The following is a 24,569-nucleotide window of genomic DNA, read 5'->3' as shown; positions in this document are numbered from 1 at the left end:
CAAGTGCAGAAAATTTCTTCCTGGCATTGGGCACAGGCTTCAGCCGCAGCAGCCGGCTTCTGCCTCCTGTCATCCGCTGCTCTACCGCTCCCCTTTCCCCGCCGTCTTCTGGGACAACAACTCTTGTATAAGCTTAGGGGGGGCAAGCTCAACACAAAAAAGTGCTGAAAAACTCTGTTTATACACAAGTATATATGGTACTTTCCTTCTATGATGGAATGACTGACTGGGTGCATCAGGGAAATGCGGTAGATTTAGTATATATCAACTTCAGCAAAGCATTTGATACAGTATCTCATACTATCCTTATTGAAAAAATGACCAAGTATGGGATTGACATGGCTACGGTTAGGTGGATTCATAACTGGCTCAGTGATCATACTCAGAGTGGTAATAAAGGGTTGCACATCCAAAAGGAAAAGTGTTTCAAGTGGGGTAACACATAGCTCTGTCCTGGCCACAGTTGTTCATTTTTATAAATGATCTAGATAAGGGAATTGAAGGTAAACTAATCAAATTAGCAGATGATGCAAAGCTGGAGGGATAGCTAAAACTAGAGAACACAGAGAAACGATTCAGAAGGATCTAGATAAGCTTGAACAATAGGTAACCGCTAATAGAATGGTATTTAACTGAGAGAAATGCAAAATTCTGCTCCTTGGTCAGGCCTCATCTCAAATACTGTGTCCAGTTCTGGGCTCCACATTTTAGAAAAAGACAGCCAAAACTGTATCAAGTTCAGTGAAGAGAGACTAGGATGGTGAGTGGACTGTAAAGTATGTCCTTCGAGGAACAGTTAAAGGATCTGGGAATGTTTAGCTTGTAAAAAGGAAGGCTAAGAGGAGACTTAATGTCTACAAATATCTGCAGGGTTGTCACAGTGTAGAGGGATCATCATTATTCTCATTTACACATGGAAACACGAAAGGAATGAAATGAAACTGAAAGGAAGATGCAGACTAGATATTAGAAGAAACGGACAGTGAGGGTTATCAATGAGTGGAACAGGCGGCCACGAGAGGTGGTGAGTTCTCCTTCAATGTGTATGTACAAGAATATAACTACTATAATACTGCCACTATGCACAAGAATATAACTACTATAATACTGTCCCCTATGTACAAGAATATAACTACTATAATACTGCTCCCTATGTACAAGAATATAACTACTATAATACTGCTCCCTATGTACAAGAATATAACTACTATAATACTGCTCCCTATGTACAAGAATATAACTACTATAATATTGCCACTATGTACAAGAATATAACTACTATAATACTGCCCCTATGTACAAGAATATAACTACTATAATACTGCCCCTATGTACAAGAATATAACTACTATAATACTGCCCCTATGTACAAGAATATAACTACTATAATACTGCCCCCATGTACAAGAATATAACTACTATAATACTGCCCTCTATGTACAAGAATATAACTACTATAATATTGCCACTATGTACAAGAATATAACTACTATAATACTGCTCCTATGTACAAGAATATAACTACTATAATACTGCTCCTACGTACAAGAATATAACTACTATAATACTGCTCCTATGTACTAGAATATAACTACTATAATACTGCTCCTATGTACAAGAATATAACTATTATAATACTGCTCCTATATACAAGAATATAACTACTATAATACTGCCCCTACGTACAAGAATATAACTACTATAATACTGCTCCTATGTACTAGAATATAACTACTATAATACTGCACCTATGTACAAGAATATACTGCTCCTATGTACAAGAATATAACTACTATAATAATGCTTCTATGTACAAGAATATAACTACTATAATACTGCTCCTATGTACAAGAATATAACTACTATAATACTGCTCCTATGTACAAGAATATAACTACTATAATACTGCCCCTATGTACAAGAATATAACTACTATAATACTGCCCCTATGTACAAGAATATAACTACTATAATGCCGCCTTGTAGCTACATTGTTTATGGGGTTTATAGCTGTAATCTGGTTTCTGGTTATACTGGGCGGCTCACATTTGGTAGTTGCCGTACACCGTCATAGATCTTTCCATGGTTGGTGAGGTGTGTCACCTTGTTTAGCGGAGTGTCGCGGGACAGGATGGGTTAAAGTCGCTGTTGCCTCTGTTCTCGGGGGCCGGCGGTGGCACTCACAGATGCCATGTTTTATTTAAGACACACTCTCTCAGTAACCACTTGTTCTAATTGGCGAAGCAAAGCCCTGTCCCCAAAGCACACAGCTCATTACATTCAACGTGGATTACGGAGGAAAAAACACCGCGAAACAAACTGCATTGAAATCTACAAATTAAGAGCCTAGGCGTGCGCGACACGGACATGGAATTAGTTTGTAATATGGAGCACAGTCCGCAGGGGAAAAAACCTGGAGCTACCTGAGCGACGTGCAGCGCCAGACTCCAGGAAACCAACGCAATCAAAAATAGAGGACGAACGTAGCGGAAAAACGGGGGAACGAAGGCTCGTCCGACAGCAGAAGCCACGGCAAAGAGATTCATATACAGAAGTGTCACAGGAAGGAGAGCAGCGGGACCGTGCTCCCCAGAGCGGGAAGAGGGCGGACTGTGCAACAACAGTGCTGCAATTCTGCCGAGATGGTCGGTAACACTCCAAGCGCCTCTAGAGCTGCATTCACTATTCAGTTACTCCAAGCGCCTCTAGAGCTGCATTCACTATTCAGTTACTCCAAGCGCCTCTAGAGCTGCATTCACTATTCAGTTACTCCAAGCGCCTCTAGAGCTGCATTCACTATTCAGTTACTCCAAGCTCCTCTAGAGCTGCATTCACTATTCAGTTACTCCAAGCTCCTCTAGAGCTGCATTCACAATTCAGTTATTCCAAGCTGCTCTAGAGCTGCATTCACAATTCAGTTACTCAAAGCTCCTCTAGAGCTGCATTCACAATTCAGTTACTCCAAGCTGCTCTAGAGCTGCATTCACAATTCAGTTATTCCAAGCTCCTTTAGAGCTGCATTCACAATTCAGTTATTCCAAGCTCCTCTAAAGCTGCATTCACAATTCAGTTACTCCAAGCTCCTCTAAAGCTGCATTCACAATTCATTTATTCCAAGCTCCTCTAGAGCTGCATTCAGAAGTCAGTTACTCCAAGCTCCTCTAGAGCTGCATTCACAATTCAGTTATTCCAAGCTCCTCTAGAGCTGCATTCATAATTCAGTTACTCCAAGCTCCTCTAGAGATGCATTCACAATTCAGTTATTCCAAGCTCCTCTAGAGCTGCATTCAGAAGTCAGTTACTCCAAGCTCCTCTAGAGCTGCATTCACAATTCAGTTACTCAAAGCTCCTCTAGAGCTGCATTCAGAATTCAGTTACTCAAAGCTCCTCTAGAGCTGCATTCACAATTCAGTTACTCAAAGCTCCTCTAGAGCTGCATTCATAATTCAGTTACTCCATGCTCCTCCAGAGCTGCATTCACAATTCAGTTACTCCAAGCTCCTCTACAGCTGCATTCACAATTCAGTTATTCCAAGCTCCTCTATAGAGCTGCATTCAGTATTCAGTTACTCCAATCACCTCCAGAGCTGATTTTCCTGTTCCTGGTTGTATACTCAGAGCATTTTCTGCACTGTGTCAATTTACACACCAGAATCTGCAGCTGAAACGCGATGTGTGAACATTTCCTTTATACCCCAGTCACCCCTAGAGCTGCGTTCCCTCATCCCACATGTCAATAATATGCAGAGCTGTAGTTACAGATCTAATACTCTAATCACACATAGAGCTGCAATTCTTATACTCTGATTATATTGAGGGCTCTACACACAACAATTCTACTCTAGTCACAGCAAAAGCTGAACTTGCATGTCGCTGACTGCAATTCAGAATTAGGGTTGATCCATTAGATCTGATAGATGCACATCTGCAGGACACACTGCACCGAGCAGCCACAAAACCAGCAGAATAGAGGAAGTCACAGCAGAGTCATCATTGCTGCTCTGTTTGTGACTAGAGGAAGACCACATGTAATACTGGGCAAGAAAAACCATGTACAAAATGCAGTGTTGTACGATCACAGACAAACACAGGGGGCTACCTATACCCAAGGTAATGCAGAAGTGGAGCTTCTAGACAGCAAACTGCAAGCAAACTGCAAGCAAACTGCACAAGTATCAGTAATTAACATGCAGCGATGTCAGAGAAAGCCTATCAGCAGAATAACACGGAATTAAGCTGTGTAATTTACACCTATGAGCAGTGATAACCGAGGATGATTGTAACTACATCACATTAATTACCCAGCACAGATCCAGAGCTGCACTCACTATTCTGCTGGTGCAGTCACTGTGTATATACATTAAATTACTGATCCTGAGTTACATCCTGTATTATACTCCAGAGCTGCACTCACTATTCTGCTGGTGCAGTCACTGTGTACATACATTACATTACTGATCCTGAGTTACATCCTGTATTATACCCCAGAGCTGCGCTCACTATTCTGCTGGTGCAGTCACTGTGTACATACATTACATTACTGATCCTGAGCTACATCCTGTATTATACTCCAGAGCTGCACTCACTATTCTGCTGGTGCAGTCACTGTGTACATACATTACATTACTGATCCTGAGTTACATCCTGTATTATACCCCAGAGCTGCACTCACTATTCTGCTGGTGCAGTCACTGTGTACATACATTACTGATCCTGAGTTACATCCTGTATTATACCCCAGAGCTGCACTCACTATTCTGCTGGTGCAGTCACTGTGTACATACAATACATTACTGATCCTGAGTTACATCCTGTATTATACCCCAGAGCTGCACTCACTATTCTGCTGGTGCAGTCACTGTGTACATACATTACTGATCCTGAGTTACATCCTGTATTATACCCCAGAGCTGCACTCACTATTCTGCTGGTGCAGTCACTGTGTACATACATTACATTACTGATCCTGAGTTACCTCCTGTATTATACTCCAGAGCTGCACTCACTATTCTGCTGGTGCAGTCACTGTGTACATACATTACATTACTGATCCTGAGTTACCTCCTGTATTATACTCCAGAGCTGCACTCACTATTCTGCTGGTGCAGTCACTGTGTACATACATTACAGATCCTGAGTTACATCCTGTATTATACGCCAGAGCTGCACTCACTATTCTGCTGGTGCAGTCACTGTGTACATACATTACATTACTGATCCTGAGTTACATCCTGTATTATACTCCAGAGCTGCACTCACTATTCTGCTGGTGCAGTCACTGTGTACATACATTACATTACTGATCCTGAGTTACCTCCTGTATTATACTCCAGAGCTGCACTCACTATTCTGCTGGTGCAGTCACTGTGTACATACATTACAGATCCTGAGTTACATCCTGTATTATACGCCAGAGCTGCACTCACTATTCTGCTGGTGCAGTCACTGTGTACATACATTACATTACTGATCCTGAGTTACATCCTGTATTATACCCCAGAGCTGCGCTCACTATTCTGCTGGTGCAGTCACTGTGTACATACATTACATTACTGATCCTGAGTTACATCCTGTATTATACCCCAGAGCTGCACTCACTATTCTGCTGGTGCAGTCACTGTGTACATACATTACTGATCCTGAGTTACCTCCTGTATTATACCCCAGAGCTGCACTCACTATTCTGCTGGTGAGGTCACTGTGTACATACATTACTGATCCTGAGTTACGTCCTGTATTATACTCCAGAGCAGCACTCACTATTCTGCTGGCACATACAGTACTGATCCGGAGTTGGGGCTTTCTTACTAAGCTGTCCGCAGAGCAGAGTCCTCAGTGTGGGGCGGACATCTCCCTCACGTCTATCTGCGCTGACACATTGTGACAACCATAATAATCACAGCTGAATTAGGCATGTGGTCAATGAGATGAACAGTCCTGCATGAGGCATGTGCACCGGCCGCTGCCTGGTTCTGTTGTGTTTGTGGAGGGGGATTCTGCGCTTTATAAGAATCACGTACAGATCGCTGATCGCCTGGGACAAAAGAGCAGCCCGAAGATGGAGCCATCACTCCAGCCCTGGAGAAAACCTCTACCAGACACAAGCAGCGAACGAGCGCCTGAAATAAATGCAGATTTTGGAAAATGGATATAATGGCGGCTTCTGTGCATCTTCTTCCATCCACTGACTTCTTGTACATGGCTCCATCATGTATGCATGGACATACAACCTTCCAAGGGTGTCCTGCAGGTGGTTTACCGGGAGAGGCATCAGGTGTGGATGGAGTGGACTGGGAGAGATTTCGGGAGGGCACGGTGTGGACTGGGAGAGGTATCAGGCGTGGATGGAGTGGACTGGAAGAGATACCGGGAGGACACGGTGTGGACTGGGAGAGGTATCAGGCGTGGATGGAGTGGACTGGAAGAGATACTGGGAGGACACGGTGTGGACTGGGAGAGGTACCAGGCGTGGATAGAGTGGACTGGGAGAGGAACCAGGTGTGGACGGAGTGGACTGGGAGAGATATCGGGAGGGCATGGAGTGGACTGGGAGAGGTACCAGGCGTGGATGGAGTGGACTGGAAGAGATACCGGGAGGACACGGTGTGGACTGGGAGAGGTATCAGGCGTGGATGGAGTGGACTGGAAGAGATACCGGGAGGACACGGTGTGGACTGGGAGAGGTACCAGGCGTGGATGGAGTGGACTGGGAGAGGAACCAGGTGTGGACGGAGTGGACTGGGAGAGATATCGGGAGGGCATGGAGTGGAATGGGAGAGGTACCAGGCGTGGATGGAGTGGACTGGAAGAGATACTGGGAGGACACGGTGTGGACTGGGAGAGGTACCAGGCGTCGACTGGGAGAGATACTGGGAGGACACGGTGTGGACTGGGAGAGGTACCAGGCGTGGATGGAGTGGACTGGATGAGATACTGGGAGGACACGGCGTGGACTGGGAGAGGTACCAGGCGTCGACTGGGAGAGATACTGGGAGGACACGGTGTGGACTGGGAGAGGTACCAGGCGTGGATGGAGTGGACTGGAAGAGATACTGGGAGGACACGGTGTGGACTGGGAGAGGTACCAGGCGTCGACTGGGAGAGATACTGGGAGGACACGGTGTGGACTGGGAGAGGCACCAGGCGTGGATGGAGTGGACTGGGAGAGGTACTGGGAGGACACGGCGTGGACTGGGAGAGGTACAAAGCATGGATGGAGTGGACTGGGAGCGATACTGGGAGGGCACGGCGTGGACTGGGAGAGATATGCACAGTATATACCGTATGGGAATAAACATACTAGAAATAGGAGGAAACCAATATGGCTAAATAGAGCTGTAAGGGGCGCAATTAGTGACAAAAAGAAATAACAGAGAATTAAAGGAAGTAGGTAGTGAGGAGGCATTAAATAAATACAGAAAATTAAATAAATTCTGTAAAAAGCAAATCAAGGCAGCAAAGATTGAGACAGAGAGACTCATTGCCAGAGAGCAAAAATAATCCCAAAATATTCTTTAACTACATAAATAGTAAGAAACTAAAAAATGATAGTGTTGTCCCCCTTAAAAATAGTCTGGGTGAAATGGTGGATGAGGATGAGGAAAAAGCCAATATGCTAAATGACTTTTTTTCATCAGTATTTACACAAGAAAATCCCATGGCGACAATATGATCAGTGATAACAAAAATTCCCATTTAAATGTCACCTGCTTAACCCAGCAGGAAGAACGGCGGCGTCTAAAAATCACAAAAATTGACAAATCTCCGGGCCCGGATGGGATACACCCCCGAGTACTGCAGGAACTAAGTACAGTCATTGATAGACCATTATTTTTAATCTTTAAAGAGTCCATAATAACAGGGTCTGTACCACAGGACTGGCGTATAGCAAATGTGGTGCCAATATTCAAAAAGGGGACAAAAACTGAACTCGGTAATTATAGGCCAGTAAGCTTCACCTCTACTGTGGGTAAAATCCTGGAGGGCATTCTAAGGGATGCTATACTGGAGTATCTGAAGAGGAATAACCTCATGACCCAGTATCAGCATGGGTTTACTAGCGACCGTTCATGTCAGACTAATCTGATCAGCTTCTATGAAGAGGTAAGTTCCGGACTGGACCAAGGGAACCCAGTGGACGTAGTATATATGGACTTTTCAAAAGCTTTTGATACGGTGCCACACAAAAGGTTGTTATATAAAATGAGAATAATGGGGATAGGGGAAAATATGTGTAAGTGGATTGAGAGCTGGCTCAGGGATAGGAAACAAAGGGTGGTTATTAATGGAGCACACTCGGACTGGGTCGCGGTTAGCAGTGGGGTACCACAGGGGTCAGTATTGGGCCCTCTTCTTTTTAACATATTTATTAATGACCTTGTAGGGGGCATTCAGAGTAGAATTTCAATATTTGCAGATGACACTAAACTCTGCAGGGTAATCAATACAGGGGAGGACAATTTTATATTACAGGATGATTTATGTAAACTAGAAGCTTGGGCTGATAAATGGCAAATGAGCTTTAATGGGGATAAATGTAAGGTCATGCACTTGGGTAGAAGTAATAAGATGTATAACTATGTGCTTAATTCTAAAACTCTGGGCAAAACCGTCAATGAAAAAGACCTGGGAGTATGGGTGGATGACAAACTCATATTCAGTGGCCAGTGTCAGGCAGCTGCTACAAAGGCAAATAAAATAATGGGATGTATTAAAAGAGGCATAGATGCTCATGAGGAGAACATAATTTTACCTCTATACAAGTCACTAGTTCGACCACACTTAGAATACTGTGCACAGTTCTGGTCTCCGGTGTATAAGAAAGACATAGCTGAACTGGAGCGGGTGCAGAGAAGAGCGACCAAGGTTATTAGAGGACTGGGGGGTCTGCAATACTAAGATAGGTTATTACACTTGGGGCTATTTAGTTTGGAAAAACGAAGACTAAGGGGTGATCTTATGTTAATGTATAAATATATGAGGGGACAGTACAAAGACCTTTCTGATGATCTTTTTAATCATAGACCTGAGACAGGGACAAGGGGGCATCCTCTACGTCTGGAGGAAAGAAGGTTTAAGCATAATAACAGACGCGGATTCTTTACTGTAAGAGCAGTGAGACTATGGAACTCTCTGCCGTATGATGTTGTAATGAGTGATTCATTGCTTACATTTAAGAGGGGACTGGATACCTTTCTGGAAAAGTATAATGTTACAGGGTATATACACTAGATTCATTGATAGGGCGTTGATCCAGGGAACTAGTCTGATTGCCGTATGTGGAGTCGGGAAGGAATTTTTCTCCCCATGGTGGAGTTACTCTTACCACATGGGTTTTTTTTGCCTTCCTCTGGATCAACATGTTAGGACATGTTAGGTTATGGGGTGAACTAGATGGACTTAAAGTCTTCCTTCAACCTTAATAACTATGTTACTATGTTATGTTACTAGATATCGGAGGAGGGGAGGCACACGGTGTGGACTGGGAGAGGTACCAGGCGTGGATGGAGTGGACTAGGAGAGATATTGGGAGGACATGGCATGTACTGGGAGATATATCGGGGGAGGGGAGGCGCACAGTAAAAACTAGGTGTAGTGGGAAGGTAAAGCGAGAGCCAGGAAGCTGTAATGGGAAGGCAGAGCGAAGACTCGGAGGTAGCAGTGGCAGAGTACAGCGAGGGGTAGTAGGAGAGTGCAGCGAGGCTTTTGGGGTGCACTGGGCAGAAGAGTACGTCACACCTAGCACCGTTGCCGCTCCTATACACCCTGCACAACACACTTCATAGATTTCATGTCCTGCTTTGTACATCTGTTCCCTAAACACAACATGCATCATTAAGGGGTACTCCAGACTAATCAGGTTGTCATATAGTAAAACCCATAACCCACATTTCCAGAGAAGGGACAGATCACCCTCACATTGATCAGATGGGATCAATTATATCTGTGCAAGTGAGAAAAAGCCGACACTTCAACATCCATTGACGTAGGACCTCCTGCCATGAACAAGTATTTACGACATGGGATCTGTTGAGAGGCAGCCACCAAGAACCGAGAAGTTTAATTTCCGAGGCCAGAGCTTACTGTGTTCAAAAGAATGATCTCAGACTCTCTGGAGCCAGTGGTCACTGATGAATATTGGGGTTTGCATTGATCTGATATTTATGGGAGATTTTTGGTGTCGCAGCAAAGGGACAAACATAACACATTCACTGACATCACTCTAAGGTTGGCTGAACACATCCAACTTAATATCAGATGGATGATGCTATCCATGCCATGCTTCATCTCCATAGAAAGGTAAATTCATGAAAGGAAACCTGACAACAATATCTACCACCTGGGACCTCCAAGGGTGAAGATATCCTGAAATTTGGAGATCTTATAACCTTCTTAAAGACCTACTAGCGCATCCCACAACAGTCCCCATATGAGCTCACGAAAGGGAAGTATGAGGGCGTACGCTTGATCTAATAAAAAGCAGAGTTTGGGTTTTTGTATTTGTCAGTTCTGGAAGACCCAGTACTCTGTGGTTCTGTCTGTTGCGCTAAGGAGTTGTTCTAAGGAGCGGATCCCTCCGCTAAGCTCTGATTTTATCTCATGTGATTCTTTATACCGTATTGTTTTTTTTCCCTATTTTGTAACATCTTTGTATGTTTTTTTTTATGAACACTGACTACCTTTCAGTTTATTTACATAAAAAGTAATAGCTAGGTTCTTTTTGTTCTGTACACCGCACCCCTCAAGTCATACGCTACCTGTAATGGGTGTCAAATCAGCCGGTATAAACTACTGGTGCTGTCAGCTAGCTCCTTTTGTTGTTGTAGAGCTGACAGTGATTGTATGGGGTATATTACATTTACATATTCCATACATTGGCATCGGAGGTGTATATACACCACACGCTCACTGTGAGTTCCCCAATAACCGATCTAGCAGTAGACGCAGCCACGGCCTCGTCCATCACTCGTCAATCAATTGCATAAATTGCCCTAACGACTGGAGTCAGCGGCGTTGCATCCCCTGTCAAACTGCAATATGTAGCGGCATATACACCTACTAATATTCATATTTATTGACACACCGACAAGCCAAAAACACACATTTAAAATCGTAATTGAAATAAGACAAAAAGCTGAAAATAAAGCTTCAGTCTCCCACACCTGTCACAATGATAAAGAATGACCAGCCAGGAACATGACTATACTCGGCAGTGTGATAAATGCTGGAGATGCACATCATGCCCAGGTGACATGATAATGGAGTATTGTAGACATATATAAAGCTGCGAACACCACACAGAAGGGCTCAAAATCATTAACATCATATTATCGGAACAGTGAAAGGTGAGGAGCGGTCAAGTGGGAAATATTGTGGCAGCCTATGAAGAGATAATGCACACAGATGGGGGTACAGACCCCAAGCGTATCGCCACTGAAACTGTGGCTTCATCAGGGGCAAACATGCTCTTGGTTGTGCATCCCTCTTAGGCTACTTTCACACATCAAAATTCGTCGGATTGTGCCTGACGCCAAAAACCTGAAGAAATAAAACGGATTTGGTTTTTTTTTCCGCCGGATCTGATTTTTTTCTCATAGAGTTGTATTCACTCATTTCACCTCAAGTTTCATCCGTTTTTTGCCGGATCCGTCCAAAATTAGCATGTCCCGTAGCTGCATTTTCCATTCTGGAATGTCCGTCTCTCAAAAAAAAAATAAAAATGGATCCAGCAAAAAACGGATACTTTGCATCAGTTTTTCAAAATTTTTGCTGGATCTGTTTTTTGCAAAATTGATCCCTTACATTGTGTGCTGCCCCACTTGTTGTTTAGTCCCATGACATACTGGTGGCGGCGGTGGGATCTGCGCGACTCCCCCCGATGTTAACTATGACACAGGTTATCACTTATCTACAGGAGCAGCCCAGACGCTGCCCCCCATTAGCATACCATGGTATATAGTGCTGTATACCCCTCGCTCATCAGTATAATACACAACATACAAGGCAGGGTGTAGTGCGGTGTAGTTTCGGGGTGCAGTGGCGGTGCACAGGTACTCACCTGCAAAACATTTTGAACACAGGTTCATCGTCTTACTGGACCTGGAAGAAAAGAAAAGAACACCGTTACATCTCTGCGAGTGCGGCCCCTTCCATGCCATGTTCTAGATCTGCCGCATTGTAGGAGAGGTAGTGATAAACTACTATGCATTGTGTCACACTGAATGCTTTATAGAGATATGGAAGCAGCAGGGTAGGTGAGCAAGAGGCCGGAAAGCAGAAAGCATTAATGCAGCTCTAGTGGATGAATGCAGGGCTGACTTTAGGATTTCATAAGGAGCCCCGCGTGGGTGCGCAGGACATCAATGAAACGTTGCTTGCGGGGGGTTGGTCCACCTCCCTTCTTTCCGCCTGGCAGGGTCTCGCCTGGGACTTGTGGCACAGCTCCCACCCTGACACCTTGCACACTCCCTGGTCCTATGAAGAGGGTACCTGCTTTCTAAAATGACTGAAGCCCGAATTGTGGAAACCCAAGCAGACGCTCCCGTTTTGTAAGCAATCACTGCACTCAGCGTCCAAATCACAACACCTTGAAAACAAGAAATTAAGGAAAATACATTTTGGGGAGAACCGCTGCTTTTCTATAAGCCTCCCCGCACTTGGATTAAGCAACGTGCGAGGAGAGATGGCTAATAACCCATGAGCCCAATCCACTCCCCACTGCTCCTGATTATTACTCTGGGGCCGAAGACGCTGCAGACGCCGCTGTGTGAGGCTTTACTGACGACACTTTAAATAAACAGCAAAATAAAAAAAAAAGAACGATAAAAAAAAAAAGCTTCATTTGTCAAATCTCTCAGAACAAGTCTCACACTGAGCCAAATCGCCGCTTTCTGCCGACGCTCCAGTCCTGGCATCGTGCCGTAGAACAGAAAACATTGCTATAAATATTTAGAGTGTTCGGCCCGGCAGAGGGGATGAGCAGCCGGATTCATCATCGCGCCAGCCCAAATACATCACCGGCACAAAGCCGCTTCTCCGGGAGAAATATTACAGAAAATTATTGAAAAACAACAACTGCACCTCTGAGGATGGTCCTGAAAAACGGTGCAAAGCAGCAGCGATGTCGTGATGTAGAAACACTATCTACTAGTTACATGTCACAAATGGAAAAAAGACACAAATCAGGAGCACCTATGTGGTGTGGAAACAATAGCTAAAATATGTCACAATTGGAAAAAATATACACAAATCAGGAGCTCCTATGTGATGTGGAAACAATAGCTAAAATATTATGTCACAAATGGAAAAAATCTACACAAATCAGGAGCTCCTATGTACTGTAATGTGGAAACAATACATATTATGTTACATGTCACAAATGGGAAAAGAAATCACAGATCAGAGCTCCTATGGGATGTAGGAACATCTCAATAATATTACACAAATCAAGCCTTTTCGTGACGTAGATGCGATAGCTGCGTTGTTACATGTCACAAATGTAAGAAATGCTTAAAAAGAAAAAAACATCAATTATCCCCCCTCCTACAGTAAGAGGACCTGTATTCTCCTAGTAATAATAATTCACTGCCTGTGAAGCAGCTGCCGTGTGACCGCTATGCGCACCGTCATGAAAATCAAAAATTCACAAAACAGAAAATCAAAATTTGAAACGGAACCAAAGTTGAAATTGTTTTTTTTTTTTTGGGAGGGAAACAATCACTTTAACAGCCCTAAATGTGGGAAATGTGGAGTCAGCTCACCGAATTCCAGGCACCTCGAGGAGGTGAAATCACATGGAGGAGCACCCGGTCCTGGGAGCTTCTTAAGGCAGAAACAAGTAGAAAGATCTCCAGCGTTGATTGAAAAGGTGAAACTACACATTTATTGCATAGCCTTCAAAAACAACATATTGGAAACAGCCGTAGAAACACACAGGGCACAAACCAACGCGTTTCGATTAGGTAGCCTTATTCATGGTCTCAGGACTAGCTAGTCGAAACGCGTCGGTATGTGCCCTCTGTGTTTTCTACTGGGGTTCCCAATGTTATTTTTTTAAGGCTATGCAATAAATGTGAAGTTTTACCTTTTCCTTCGTGGCTGGAGATCTTTTTCTAATCAGTTTATCAGGGGATCATAAGTCACCCGCTCCTCATGACCGTAACATGCGGTGAATAAGAGTTGGATGCAGGGGTGCTCGAGCTTTATTAGACTGATGCAAACAGCGGTGTGGGACCTCCGCCCCAGTGATTGATGGTGCTCCCAGCGATGGGTGGACAGGTGACAAATATCTATTGGAGTATCGGCATCAGGATGGAGTACAGCCAGCACAGTACTCGCTCTCCCGGCATCGGCCAAACCCAGCTTACTCCATTTCAAGGTGAACATGTCCTGCCCAAACTAAGGTCCAGTGAAGAGGAGGAGGATGATGAGCAGCTGAGCTCAATCCTAATGCTCCTGCTGCGAGGCTCTAGACTGATCGCCCGCTGATCCAGTCCTGCTTACACATCTAATAACCTGGGACCAATAAATGACACATTGCTCTCCTCCCTTTGATGGTTTGTTACAATGTATCAGTTTGGAATCACAGATAGTGGATTAGACCGGATACAAATGTAACAATCTCTTCCGACAGGTTTCCAGTTTATGCATGTGAGCAAGCACTTTCCTATTCACCGACGGCAAGCAGAGGTTTGGCGAAGGAAGAGAAATACAAAGAACAAACAGTGGTTAGCGGAAGTCCATAGAAGAACGAGGCTTCACATACAGAAGACGCCCAGCCCCTCAGATCGGCTCTCCGATATTTTGCCGTCAGATGTTCTGCGATGCAGCGAAGCGCTGGAGGAAGGGATTAAACCTCCTCCTGGATACAATGTAATAAGAAAGAGCCTTTCTTGTGGGCAATCAAAGATGCGCAGAACAATAAGGAGGGAAAAAAAAGCAAAACAGAAAACAATAAAAGCGGAAAGATTATCCGGTCCCTGGGCCCCGCCACGACAAAACACAGGGAAGCCGAAAAGTTAGGATGGAATTGTTTGGAGGAAAGTATTTGTTATTAACGAGGCTTCTGTTTTCCTATAACGTCCAGCGCCTACAACCAGCAAATTGTGAGAATCCACCCGAGAAAAGACGGAAATCACAAAGTAAAATGATTGCGGCACACGAGGCCATTAGTGGCGCAAAACTCCACGAAGAGTAATTATATCCAGAAGTCTGCAAAGCCAAGGATCCTGGGAGTTGTAGTCAATGCAAGGACAATAAAACCACCATATACAGCACCTATAGGCTGCTGACAGTCTGCAGGGTCAGTGCTATACAGCCCTCCATATACCGAACCTAAAGGCTGATGACAGTCTGCAGGGTCAGTGCTATACAGACCACCATATACAGCACCTATAGGCTGATGACAGTCTGCAGGGTCAGTGCTATACAGACCACCATAACCAACACCTATAGGCTGATGACAGTCTGCAGGGTCAGTGCTATACAGACCACCATATACAGCACCTATAGGCTGCTGACAGACTGCGGGGTCAGTGCTATACAGACCACCATATACAGCAGCACCTATAGGCTGCTGAGTCTGCGGGGTCAGTGCTATACAGACCACCATATACAGCAGCTATAGGCTGCTGCCATATTGTAGGGTCAGTGCTATATAGACCACCATAAACAGGTCATATAAGGCTGCTGACATCTTCAGGCTAAATGGTATACAGACCACCATAATCTACTCCGGCATCTTTCATGATCACGTGTCTGTAAAGTTCTATAAAATGATAAGTACCCTTGAAGATGTCTGAGAAATTGACCCAAGACGTCCTCTCGTGTGACAAGGACGCCCTCACCGCACGCCTGTAATAGCAGGACGGAGTGATAGAACCAGGAGGGACCTTCACGTCATGAATCAGCAGCTTAATATTCCAGCCAGCGCTCAGCGGCCGCGCTCCGCGACATTTGCATATCCTGCGCGTTGATTACAAAACATCCAGCTGCGTTATAATAATTTGCTGGAGAATTCTATATTTCCTCTATGGGAAAGACGTCTGGGCTTAATAGGAAGGACGACGAGGAGAGATGGTTTTGGTGAGGGGCGGTGAGGGGACGGGGTTGTCGGCTCATTTCTTTGATCCAGTCTTGTACAGGGTATCCGTGTATGAAGACACCAAGTATCTGGATGTTTAATGACATTTTCTGGCAACCTAAGGATGCCTTTAAGAGTGAATATAAGATTTTCACACATTGGTGGTTCTCAGACCCTCGATCTACACATGGCCGCCTGCTCATAGTTTCAGACTTCTCTTATGAGCCCGTCCCAGTAACACATGTTGGATGTTATCTCCATAACTCCTGGGGCGCAAGGTCTGGGGGACCCAGCCGGATTCTGCAGTCTTCACTAGATCTCATGTACCAGCAGTGCTTAGCTCCTGGACTGATGTCCTCCTGTACTGTCCACAAGCAGTGGTTCGCTCCTGGACTGATGTCCTCCTGTACTGTCCACAAGCAGTGCTTCGCTCCTGGACTGATGTCCTCCTGAACTGTCCACAAGCAGTGCTTCGCCCCAGGACTGATGTCCTCCTGTACTGTCCACAAGCAGTGCTTCGCTCCTGGACTGATGTCCTCCTGTACTGTCCACAAGCAGTGCTTCGCTCCTGGACAGATGTCCTCCTGTACTGTCCACAAGCAGTGCTTCGCTCCTGGACTGATGTCCTCTTGTACTGTGCACAGTGGACCTCCTCTGACACAGATGCTGAGGGTTGCGTGACCTACTCCTTCCCCATTGTGACTCCCTCCCGCAGAGTATGCAATGACTTTTCACCTTCCAGATAAACCTCCTGTACAGTAGGCCCCCACAAAAGAAAGCCATCTGCGCTTCTCCTACCATATACTCTCTGAACTGTCCAGTTTATCTGCCCTCCCTGAAGACTTCGATGCTTTCTCCACACCCTGATCTGCACTCTACAATCTCACAGCTACAGCTTCACTATCAAGAACTGAAAATGCAAATCCTCCAGTCACAGTGAAAGCTGCATTACCAATTCACAACGTAAGCCGCAGGACCACTGATGGCACAGTTCAACGTCTGTATAGGGGTGCACTGTATTATACCTTTCCCATTATGCAATGCTGCAGAACAAGCTACAATCAATTCAGGCATCATTTACACATCTGTCTGTTACCATCCAACTGGCTTCCGTTTTTCTCACTGACGCAGGTAAGGTAAAAAACGTTGTTTTTATCCATTGACTCCTAATGTATCAGTTAAAAATTGATGCAACTCGGATGTTACTTTGAAGACCAAACTGTCTTGTGTGTCACCAGTTTTACACGGATGTCAGAGACTTTCATGGCCGAGTCTGATCTGTAAAACGGATGAGAATAAGATGAGCTCTGAATCTCACAGACCGGAGACAGGAACACACTTATAGAACAGATGTGTGTATGTAACAATGTGCTGCCGAGAAAAGAACAGATGTGTGTATGTATCAATGTGCTGCCGAGAAAAGAACAGATGTGTGTATGTATCAATGTGCTGCCGAAAAAAGAACATATGTGTCTATGTATCATTGTTCTGCCGAGAAAAAAACAGACGTGTGTACGTATTAATGTGCTGCCGAGAAAAGAACAATGTGCTGTGGAGAAAAGAAGAGACGTGTATTAGCGATGAGCGAATATACTCGTTACTCTAGATTTCCAGAGATCGCTCGGGTGACCGCCGGTTATTTGTTAGTGCTCGGAGATTTAGCTTAACTCACCTCGGCTGATTTATTTACAGCTACTAGCCAGCTTGATTACATGTGAGGATTTTCTAGCAATTAGACAACCCCCACATGTACTTATGCTGGCTAACAGATGTAAATCATTCAGCTGCGGCAAGAAAAACTAAATCTCCGGGCACTAAAAAATACTTGGAGGTCACCCGAGCGATCTTGAGAAATCTCGAGTAACGAGAATATTCGCTCATCACTAGTGTGTATCCATCAATGTGCTGCTAAGAGAAAGAACAGACATGTGTATGTATTCATGTGCTGCCGAGAAAAAAAATGTACAGAACTAGGACGTGTCACACGGCGGCAGCACTGGAGCTGACGGGTCGCCCCAACATCCAGCATCGTTCTATATGTGACTCCGGCTCTAACGCCATGCGGAGGACTAGGGGGGCGACCTTGGCAGCGCAGACTCAGCAGGGAAGGAGAGTTTCCCCCTTTAACAGCGCAGCGGCTCGGGATGTGTGCGATCATATTTACTTCACGTCCTGTCACCGCTTCTCACTGATTACAAGCTCCTGATTTATACGACTATAAAAGAACCTAATTACAAAGCAGATGAAGTCTCCGGATCGGCCCCTGTAGGGCGATGCGTTACCGGCCAAAACGCAGCCGCCAGGTAAACAAAGCGCGGCGAGACGCGAATCCCCAACATCAGTACAAAGGCTTAATCACCAGCCAGAGAGCACCGCACCCCAGACGGGGGTCCAACGGTCGGGTGTCAATGTCACAACGCCCCATATCATCAGCAATCTACCCGTCATGGTGAGGATCTCCCCAAATCCTTGGCCAAAAACCTTGTGACGAGCTAGACCTATATTGCATGAACAACGATGGAGAAATTCCTGGCATCCCCTGCTGGTTCAGGGTCTGTGACACTACAGTATGAGTAATACATGGGAAAGCCCAGCCACCTGCAAAAGATTTAAAGGGGTTTACAATCTTAAAGGGGTAACTTGGCTCCGCACACCTCTGTACTGTGAGAAGAGCCAGGTCACGTCTACAGGTATCTGCCGGCTCACGTAAGCAATGGTCAGGTAGCGCCACATGCAGGAGGATATCTGCAGACAGGAGGTCGCCGATCTTATCACCTCTGCCATGTCCCACTGTAGGAACACAAACGGCAGCAGACGACCCCCGAACCCGCCACACTGGACCCCCAAACCCGCCATACTGGACCCCCGAACCCGACACACTGGACCCCTGAACCCGACATACTGGACCCCCGAACCCGACACACTGGACCCCCGAACCCGACACACTGGACCCCCGAACCCGACACACTGGACCCGCGAACCCGACATACTGGACCCCCGAACCCGACATACTGGACCCGCGAACCCGACATACTGGACCCCCGACCCCGACATACTGGACCCGCGAACCCGACATACTGGACCCGCGAACCCGACATACTGGACCCGCGAACCCGACATACTGGACCCCCGAACCCGCCACACTGGACCCCCAAAACCGCCACACTGGACCCCCAAAACCGCCACACTGGACCCCCGATCCCGCCACACTGGACCCCCGAACCCACCATACTAGGTTACAAGTACAGTCAACTCAACACTTTATATGTGCAGAAAAAAAGGGTATAAAAGTGGCGCATTTATCCCTTTAAGAGCAGGTGATGTATCCAGGACAATTTTAGACTCGTTGCCTTTTATCTCTCACTTTACACAGAAATACGTCTGTCTTATGAGCAGATCAATGTCAGATAGTCTGTGTATAGAAAGCCAGTGTGTAAATGCCACCATATTGTTCCCAGACTTCAGGTATTCTTCACGGACGAGCCCGAGAGGCTTCTCCCCATTTACTGCGAGATCGGCAGAATACAGAGGAGCGCTAACCTTTACTGAACAAAGGGAGGCAGCACCAGGAAGGGCCGGGGTCTGCGCTCATTCACACCAAGCACAAAAGATCCTGTCGATATGTTTGTGCGGAAAGGCTGCGGACTCCGCTCACTGAATGAGGCCAAAAACGGCTGCACTCAACAGGAGGAAAAGCCCAGACGGCAAAAGTCACTTAATGTGTTCTCAATGGACTCCTAAAAATGCCCAAAATATACATAGATCTGTCTACACAAACACTACACACAGCACTAATCATTCCTAACAATACACTGGAAATAAAGGAAATCTTATACACTGAAGAAACTACAATAAAGAACTGCAGCCATGGAAACTACTACTATGTACAAGAAAATAACCGCAACAATACTGCTCCTATGTACAAGAATATAATACTGTCCCTATGTACAAGAATATAACTACTATAATACTGCTCCCTATGTACAAGAATATAACTACTATAATACTGCTCCCTATGTACAAGAATATAACTACTATAATACTGCTCCCTATGTATAAGAATATAACTACTATAATACTGCTCCTATATACAAGAATATAACCGCAACAATACTGCCCCTATGTACAAGAATATAATACTGTCCCTATGTACAAGAATATAACTACTATAATACTGCTCCCTATGTACAAGAATATAACTACTATAATACTGCCCCTATGTACAAGAATATAACTACTATAATACTACTCCTATGTACAAGAATATAATTACTATAATACTGCTCCTATGTACAAGAATATAACTACTATAATACTGCTCCTATGTACAAGAATATAACTACTATAATACTGCCCCTATGTACAAGAATATAACTACTATAATACTGCTCCTATGTACAAGAATATAACTACTATAATACTGCTTCTATGTACAAGAATATAACTACTGTAATACTGCTCACTATGTACAGGAATATAACTACTATAATACTGCCCCTATGTACAAGAATATAACTGCTATAATACTGCCCCTATGTACAAGAATATAACTACTATAATACTGCCCTTATGTACAAGAATATAACTACTGTAATACTGCCCCCTATGTACAAGAATATAACTACTATAATACAGCCCTTATGTACAAGAATATAACTACTGTAATACTGCCCCCTATGTACAAGAATATAACTACTATAATACTGCCCCTATGTACAAGAATATAACTACTATAATACTGCTCCCATGTACAGGAATATAACTACTATAATACTGCTCCTATGTACAAGAATACAACTACTATAATACTGCCCCTATGTACAGGAATATAACTACTATAATACTGGGCTGCTCCTATGTATAAGAATATAACTACTATAATACTGCTCCTATGTACAAGAATATAACTACTATAATACTGCTCCTATGTACAAGAATATAACTACTATAATACTGCCCCCTATGTACAAGAATATAACTACTATAATACTGCCCTCTATGTACAAGAATATAACTACTATAATACTGCCCCCTGTGTACAAGAATATAACTACTATAATACTGCCCCTATGTACAAGAATATAACTACTATAATACTGCCCCCTATGTACAAGAATATAACTACTATAATACTGCCCTCTATGTACAAGAATATAACTACTATAATACTGCCCCTATGTACAAGAATATAACTACTATAATACTGCTCCTATGTACAAGAATATAACTACTATAATACTGCTCCTATGTACAAGAATATAACTACTATAATACTGCCCCTATGTACAAGAATATAACTACTATAATACTGCCCTCTATGTACAATATTATAAGTGCGATAATACTGCTTCACGTAACATGTCATACACCTGATCTATTCGGTGTGTGGTGTTGCTCGGCCCCATCTGACATGCTGGATACTCCTGTTTTTTGTGCCAATACTTGAGCCTGAATTGTTTGCAGGGCACCTTAGTAATCAGAGGTTGCGGCTCTCAGTCTGGTAATGCGGTGAAGGTTGGCAGATCAGGTCCAGACGGGGCCATAAAACACAGACACAGAACTACTTAGCACAGAACAAAGTGTAAGGATCAGGAGAGGAACCTTTATCATCCCAACGTATAAAAATTATTTGATGAGAGAAGAGAAACAGAAAGGTCACTTGATAAATCGTCAGCTGTAATGTCTCTAAAAATAAAAGACTCTGAATTATTCTCGGGGACTTTATCACTCTGGGTATTGAAAATCAGCTGCAGAAAATGGAAAGTGCATAAATTAGATTCTCTGCATGGCTGAACGGTGCAATAAAGTGCGGGAGCGACCAGGAGACCCACAAAGTCAAATGTAAAACACGTCAGCGTTAAAAGGACACAAACTGTTTTCAATGCATAGAAAGATGTGAGATCTATGAAAACTCCTCCGGAGAGTAGTAGGATAGTAGCGATAGTTGATGTAAAAAAGGCAACTTGGTTAAAATGCCAGTTTTCTCAAAGTAAAAAAAAAATCCTACCAAAAACAATAATTTGAGAACTTTTTCCACCTTCATTGTCACCCATAATCTGTAAAATGTAGTTGAAGAAAAAAACCTTAAAATCTTTTTGAGTAGAAAAAGAAAAATAAAGAACAAAAATAACATGGTTTGTACCTTCTCCTGACTGATAACTTTCCACAATGAGAACCTTTGCCGTGTTGTCAGCTGATTACAGACCAGGAAATGTCATGAAAATCCTCCTGGAACAGCGACACTTTCTCTGGGGTTAATCAGAGTCGTTGTAACGGACGACGGCCAAGCGCAGACTACTATGTAACATGAGGGGAAACGTGATTGGCTGATTAAAAAAAAAAAAACATTTCCCAAATTATAAACTTATGCGACATCATTATATTTTTTTCCCCACCTCAAAATGATTTCAGTTTGTTTTCTACAGATTATAGGCAACATTAAAGGTGGAAATAGTCCTCAAATGAATCTCCTTGGTAGGATTTTCTCACATAACAAAAACCTGGCATTTTAACAGAGGGTGTGTAAACTTTTTTTTTTTTTTTTTATAGCCAATGTATATTCTTGTACATAGGGGCAGTATTATAGTAGTTATATTCCTGTACATAGGGGCAGTATTATAGTAGTTATATTCTTGTACATAGGGGCAGTATTATAGCAGTTATATTCTTGTACATAGGAGCAGTATTACAGTAGTTATATTCTTGTACATAGGGGCAGTATTATAGTAGTTATACTCTTGTACATAGGAGCAATATTATAGTAGTTATATTCTTGTACATAGAGGCAGTATTATAGTAGTTATACTCTTGTACATAGGAGCAGTATTATAGTAGTTATATTCTTGTACATAGGGGCAGTATTATAGTAGTTATACTCTTGTACATAGGAGCAGTATTATAGTAGTTATACTCTTGTACATAGGAGCAGTATTATAGTAGTTATATTCTTGTACATAGAGGCAGTATTATAGTAGTTATATTCTTGTACATAGGGGCAGTATTATGGTAGTTATATTCTTGTACATAGAGGCAGTATTATAGTAGTTATATTCTTGTACATAGAGGCAGTATTATAGTAGTTATATTCTTGTACATAGAGGCAGTATTATAGTAGTTATATTCTTGTACATAGGAGCAGTATTATAGTAGTTATACTCTTGTACATAGGGGGCAGTATTATAGTAGCTATATTCTTGTACATAGGAGCAGTATTATAGTAGTTATATTCTTGTACATAGAGGCAGTATTATAGTAGTTATACTCTTGTACATAGGGGGCAGTATTATAGTAGTTATATTCTTGTACATAGAGGCAGTATTATAGTAGTTATACTCTTGTACATAGGAGCAGTATTATAGTAGTTATATTCTTGTACATAGAGGCAGTATTATAGTAGTTATATTCTTGTACATAGAGGCAGTATTATAGTAGTTATATTCTTGTACATAGAGGCAGTATTATAGTAGTTATATTCTTGTACATAGAGGCAGTATTATAGCAGTTATATTCTTGTACATAGGAGCAGTATTATAGTAGTTATACTCTTGTACATAGGGGGCAGTATTATAGTAGCTATATTCTTGTACATAGGAGCAGTATTATAGTAGTTATATTCTTGTACATAGAGGCAGTATTATAGTAGTTATACTCTTGTACATAGGGGGCAGTATTATAGTAGTTATATTCTTGTACATAGAGGCAGTATTATAGTAGTTATATTCTTGTACATAGAGGCAGTATTATAGTAGTTATACTCTTGTACATAGGGGGCAGTATTATAGTAGTTATATTCTTGTACATAGAGGCAGTATTATAGTAGTTATACTCTTGTACATAGGAGCAGTATTATAGTAGTTATATTCTTGTACATAGAGGCAGTATTATAGTAGTTATACTCTTGTACATAGGAGCAGTATTATAGCAGTTATGTTCTTGTACATAGGGGGCAGTATTATAGTAGTTATATTCTTGTACATAGAGGCAGTATTATAGTAGTTATACTCTTGTACATAGGAGCAGTATTATAGCAGTTATGTTCTTGTACATAGGGGGCAGTATTATAGTAGTTATATTCTTGTACATAGGAGCAGTATTATAGTAGTTATATTCTTGTACATAGGGGCAGTATTATAGTAGTTATACTCTTGTACATAGGGGGCAGTATTATAGTAGTTATATTCTTGTACATAGGGGCAGTATTATAGTAGTTATACTCTAGTACATAGGAGCAGTATTATAGCAGTTATGTTCTTGTACATAGGGGGCAGTATTATAGTAGTTATATTCTTGTACATAGGGGCAGTATTATAGTAGTTATACTCTTGTACATAGGAGCAGTATTCTAGCAGTAATGTTCTTGTACATCGGTCAGTATTATAGTAGTTATATTCTTGTACATAGCGGCAGTATTATAGTAGTTATATTCTTGTACATAGGAGCAGTATTATAGTAGTTATATTCTTGTACATAGGAGCAGTATTATAGTAGT

General features: G+C 43.1%; 1 protein-coding gene across 5 annotated transcripts in view; it reads right to left on the bottom strand.

The window, feature by feature from the left end:
• ZFAND3 (zinc finger AN1-type containing 3) overlaps positions 1–24,569 on the bottom strand; it is a 164,950-nt gene that overhangs the window by 83,638 nt on the left and 56,743 nt on the right. For all 5 annotated transcript variants that reach the window (XM_077282035.1, XM_077282038.1, XM_077282039.1 and 2 more), the window contains exon 2: positions 12,059–12,099. In XM_077282035.1, coding sequence (XP_077138150.1) covers positions 12,059–12,099 — 41 coding nt within the window. The remainder of the gene's footprint in view (positions 1–12,058; positions 12,100–24,569) is intronic.

This window comes from Ranitomeya variabilis, chromosome 2, assembly GCF_051348905.1.
Source record: "Ranitomeya variabilis isolate aRanVar5 chromosome 2, aRanVar5.hap1, whole genome shotgun sequence".
Taxonomy (NCBI): domain Eukaryota; kingdom Metazoa; phylum Chordata; class Amphibia; order Anura; family Dendrobatidae; genus Ranitomeya; species Ranitomeya variabilis.
Note: the sequence above shows the minus strand (reverse complement) of the source record. Positions and strands in the feature narration are given on the sequence as shown.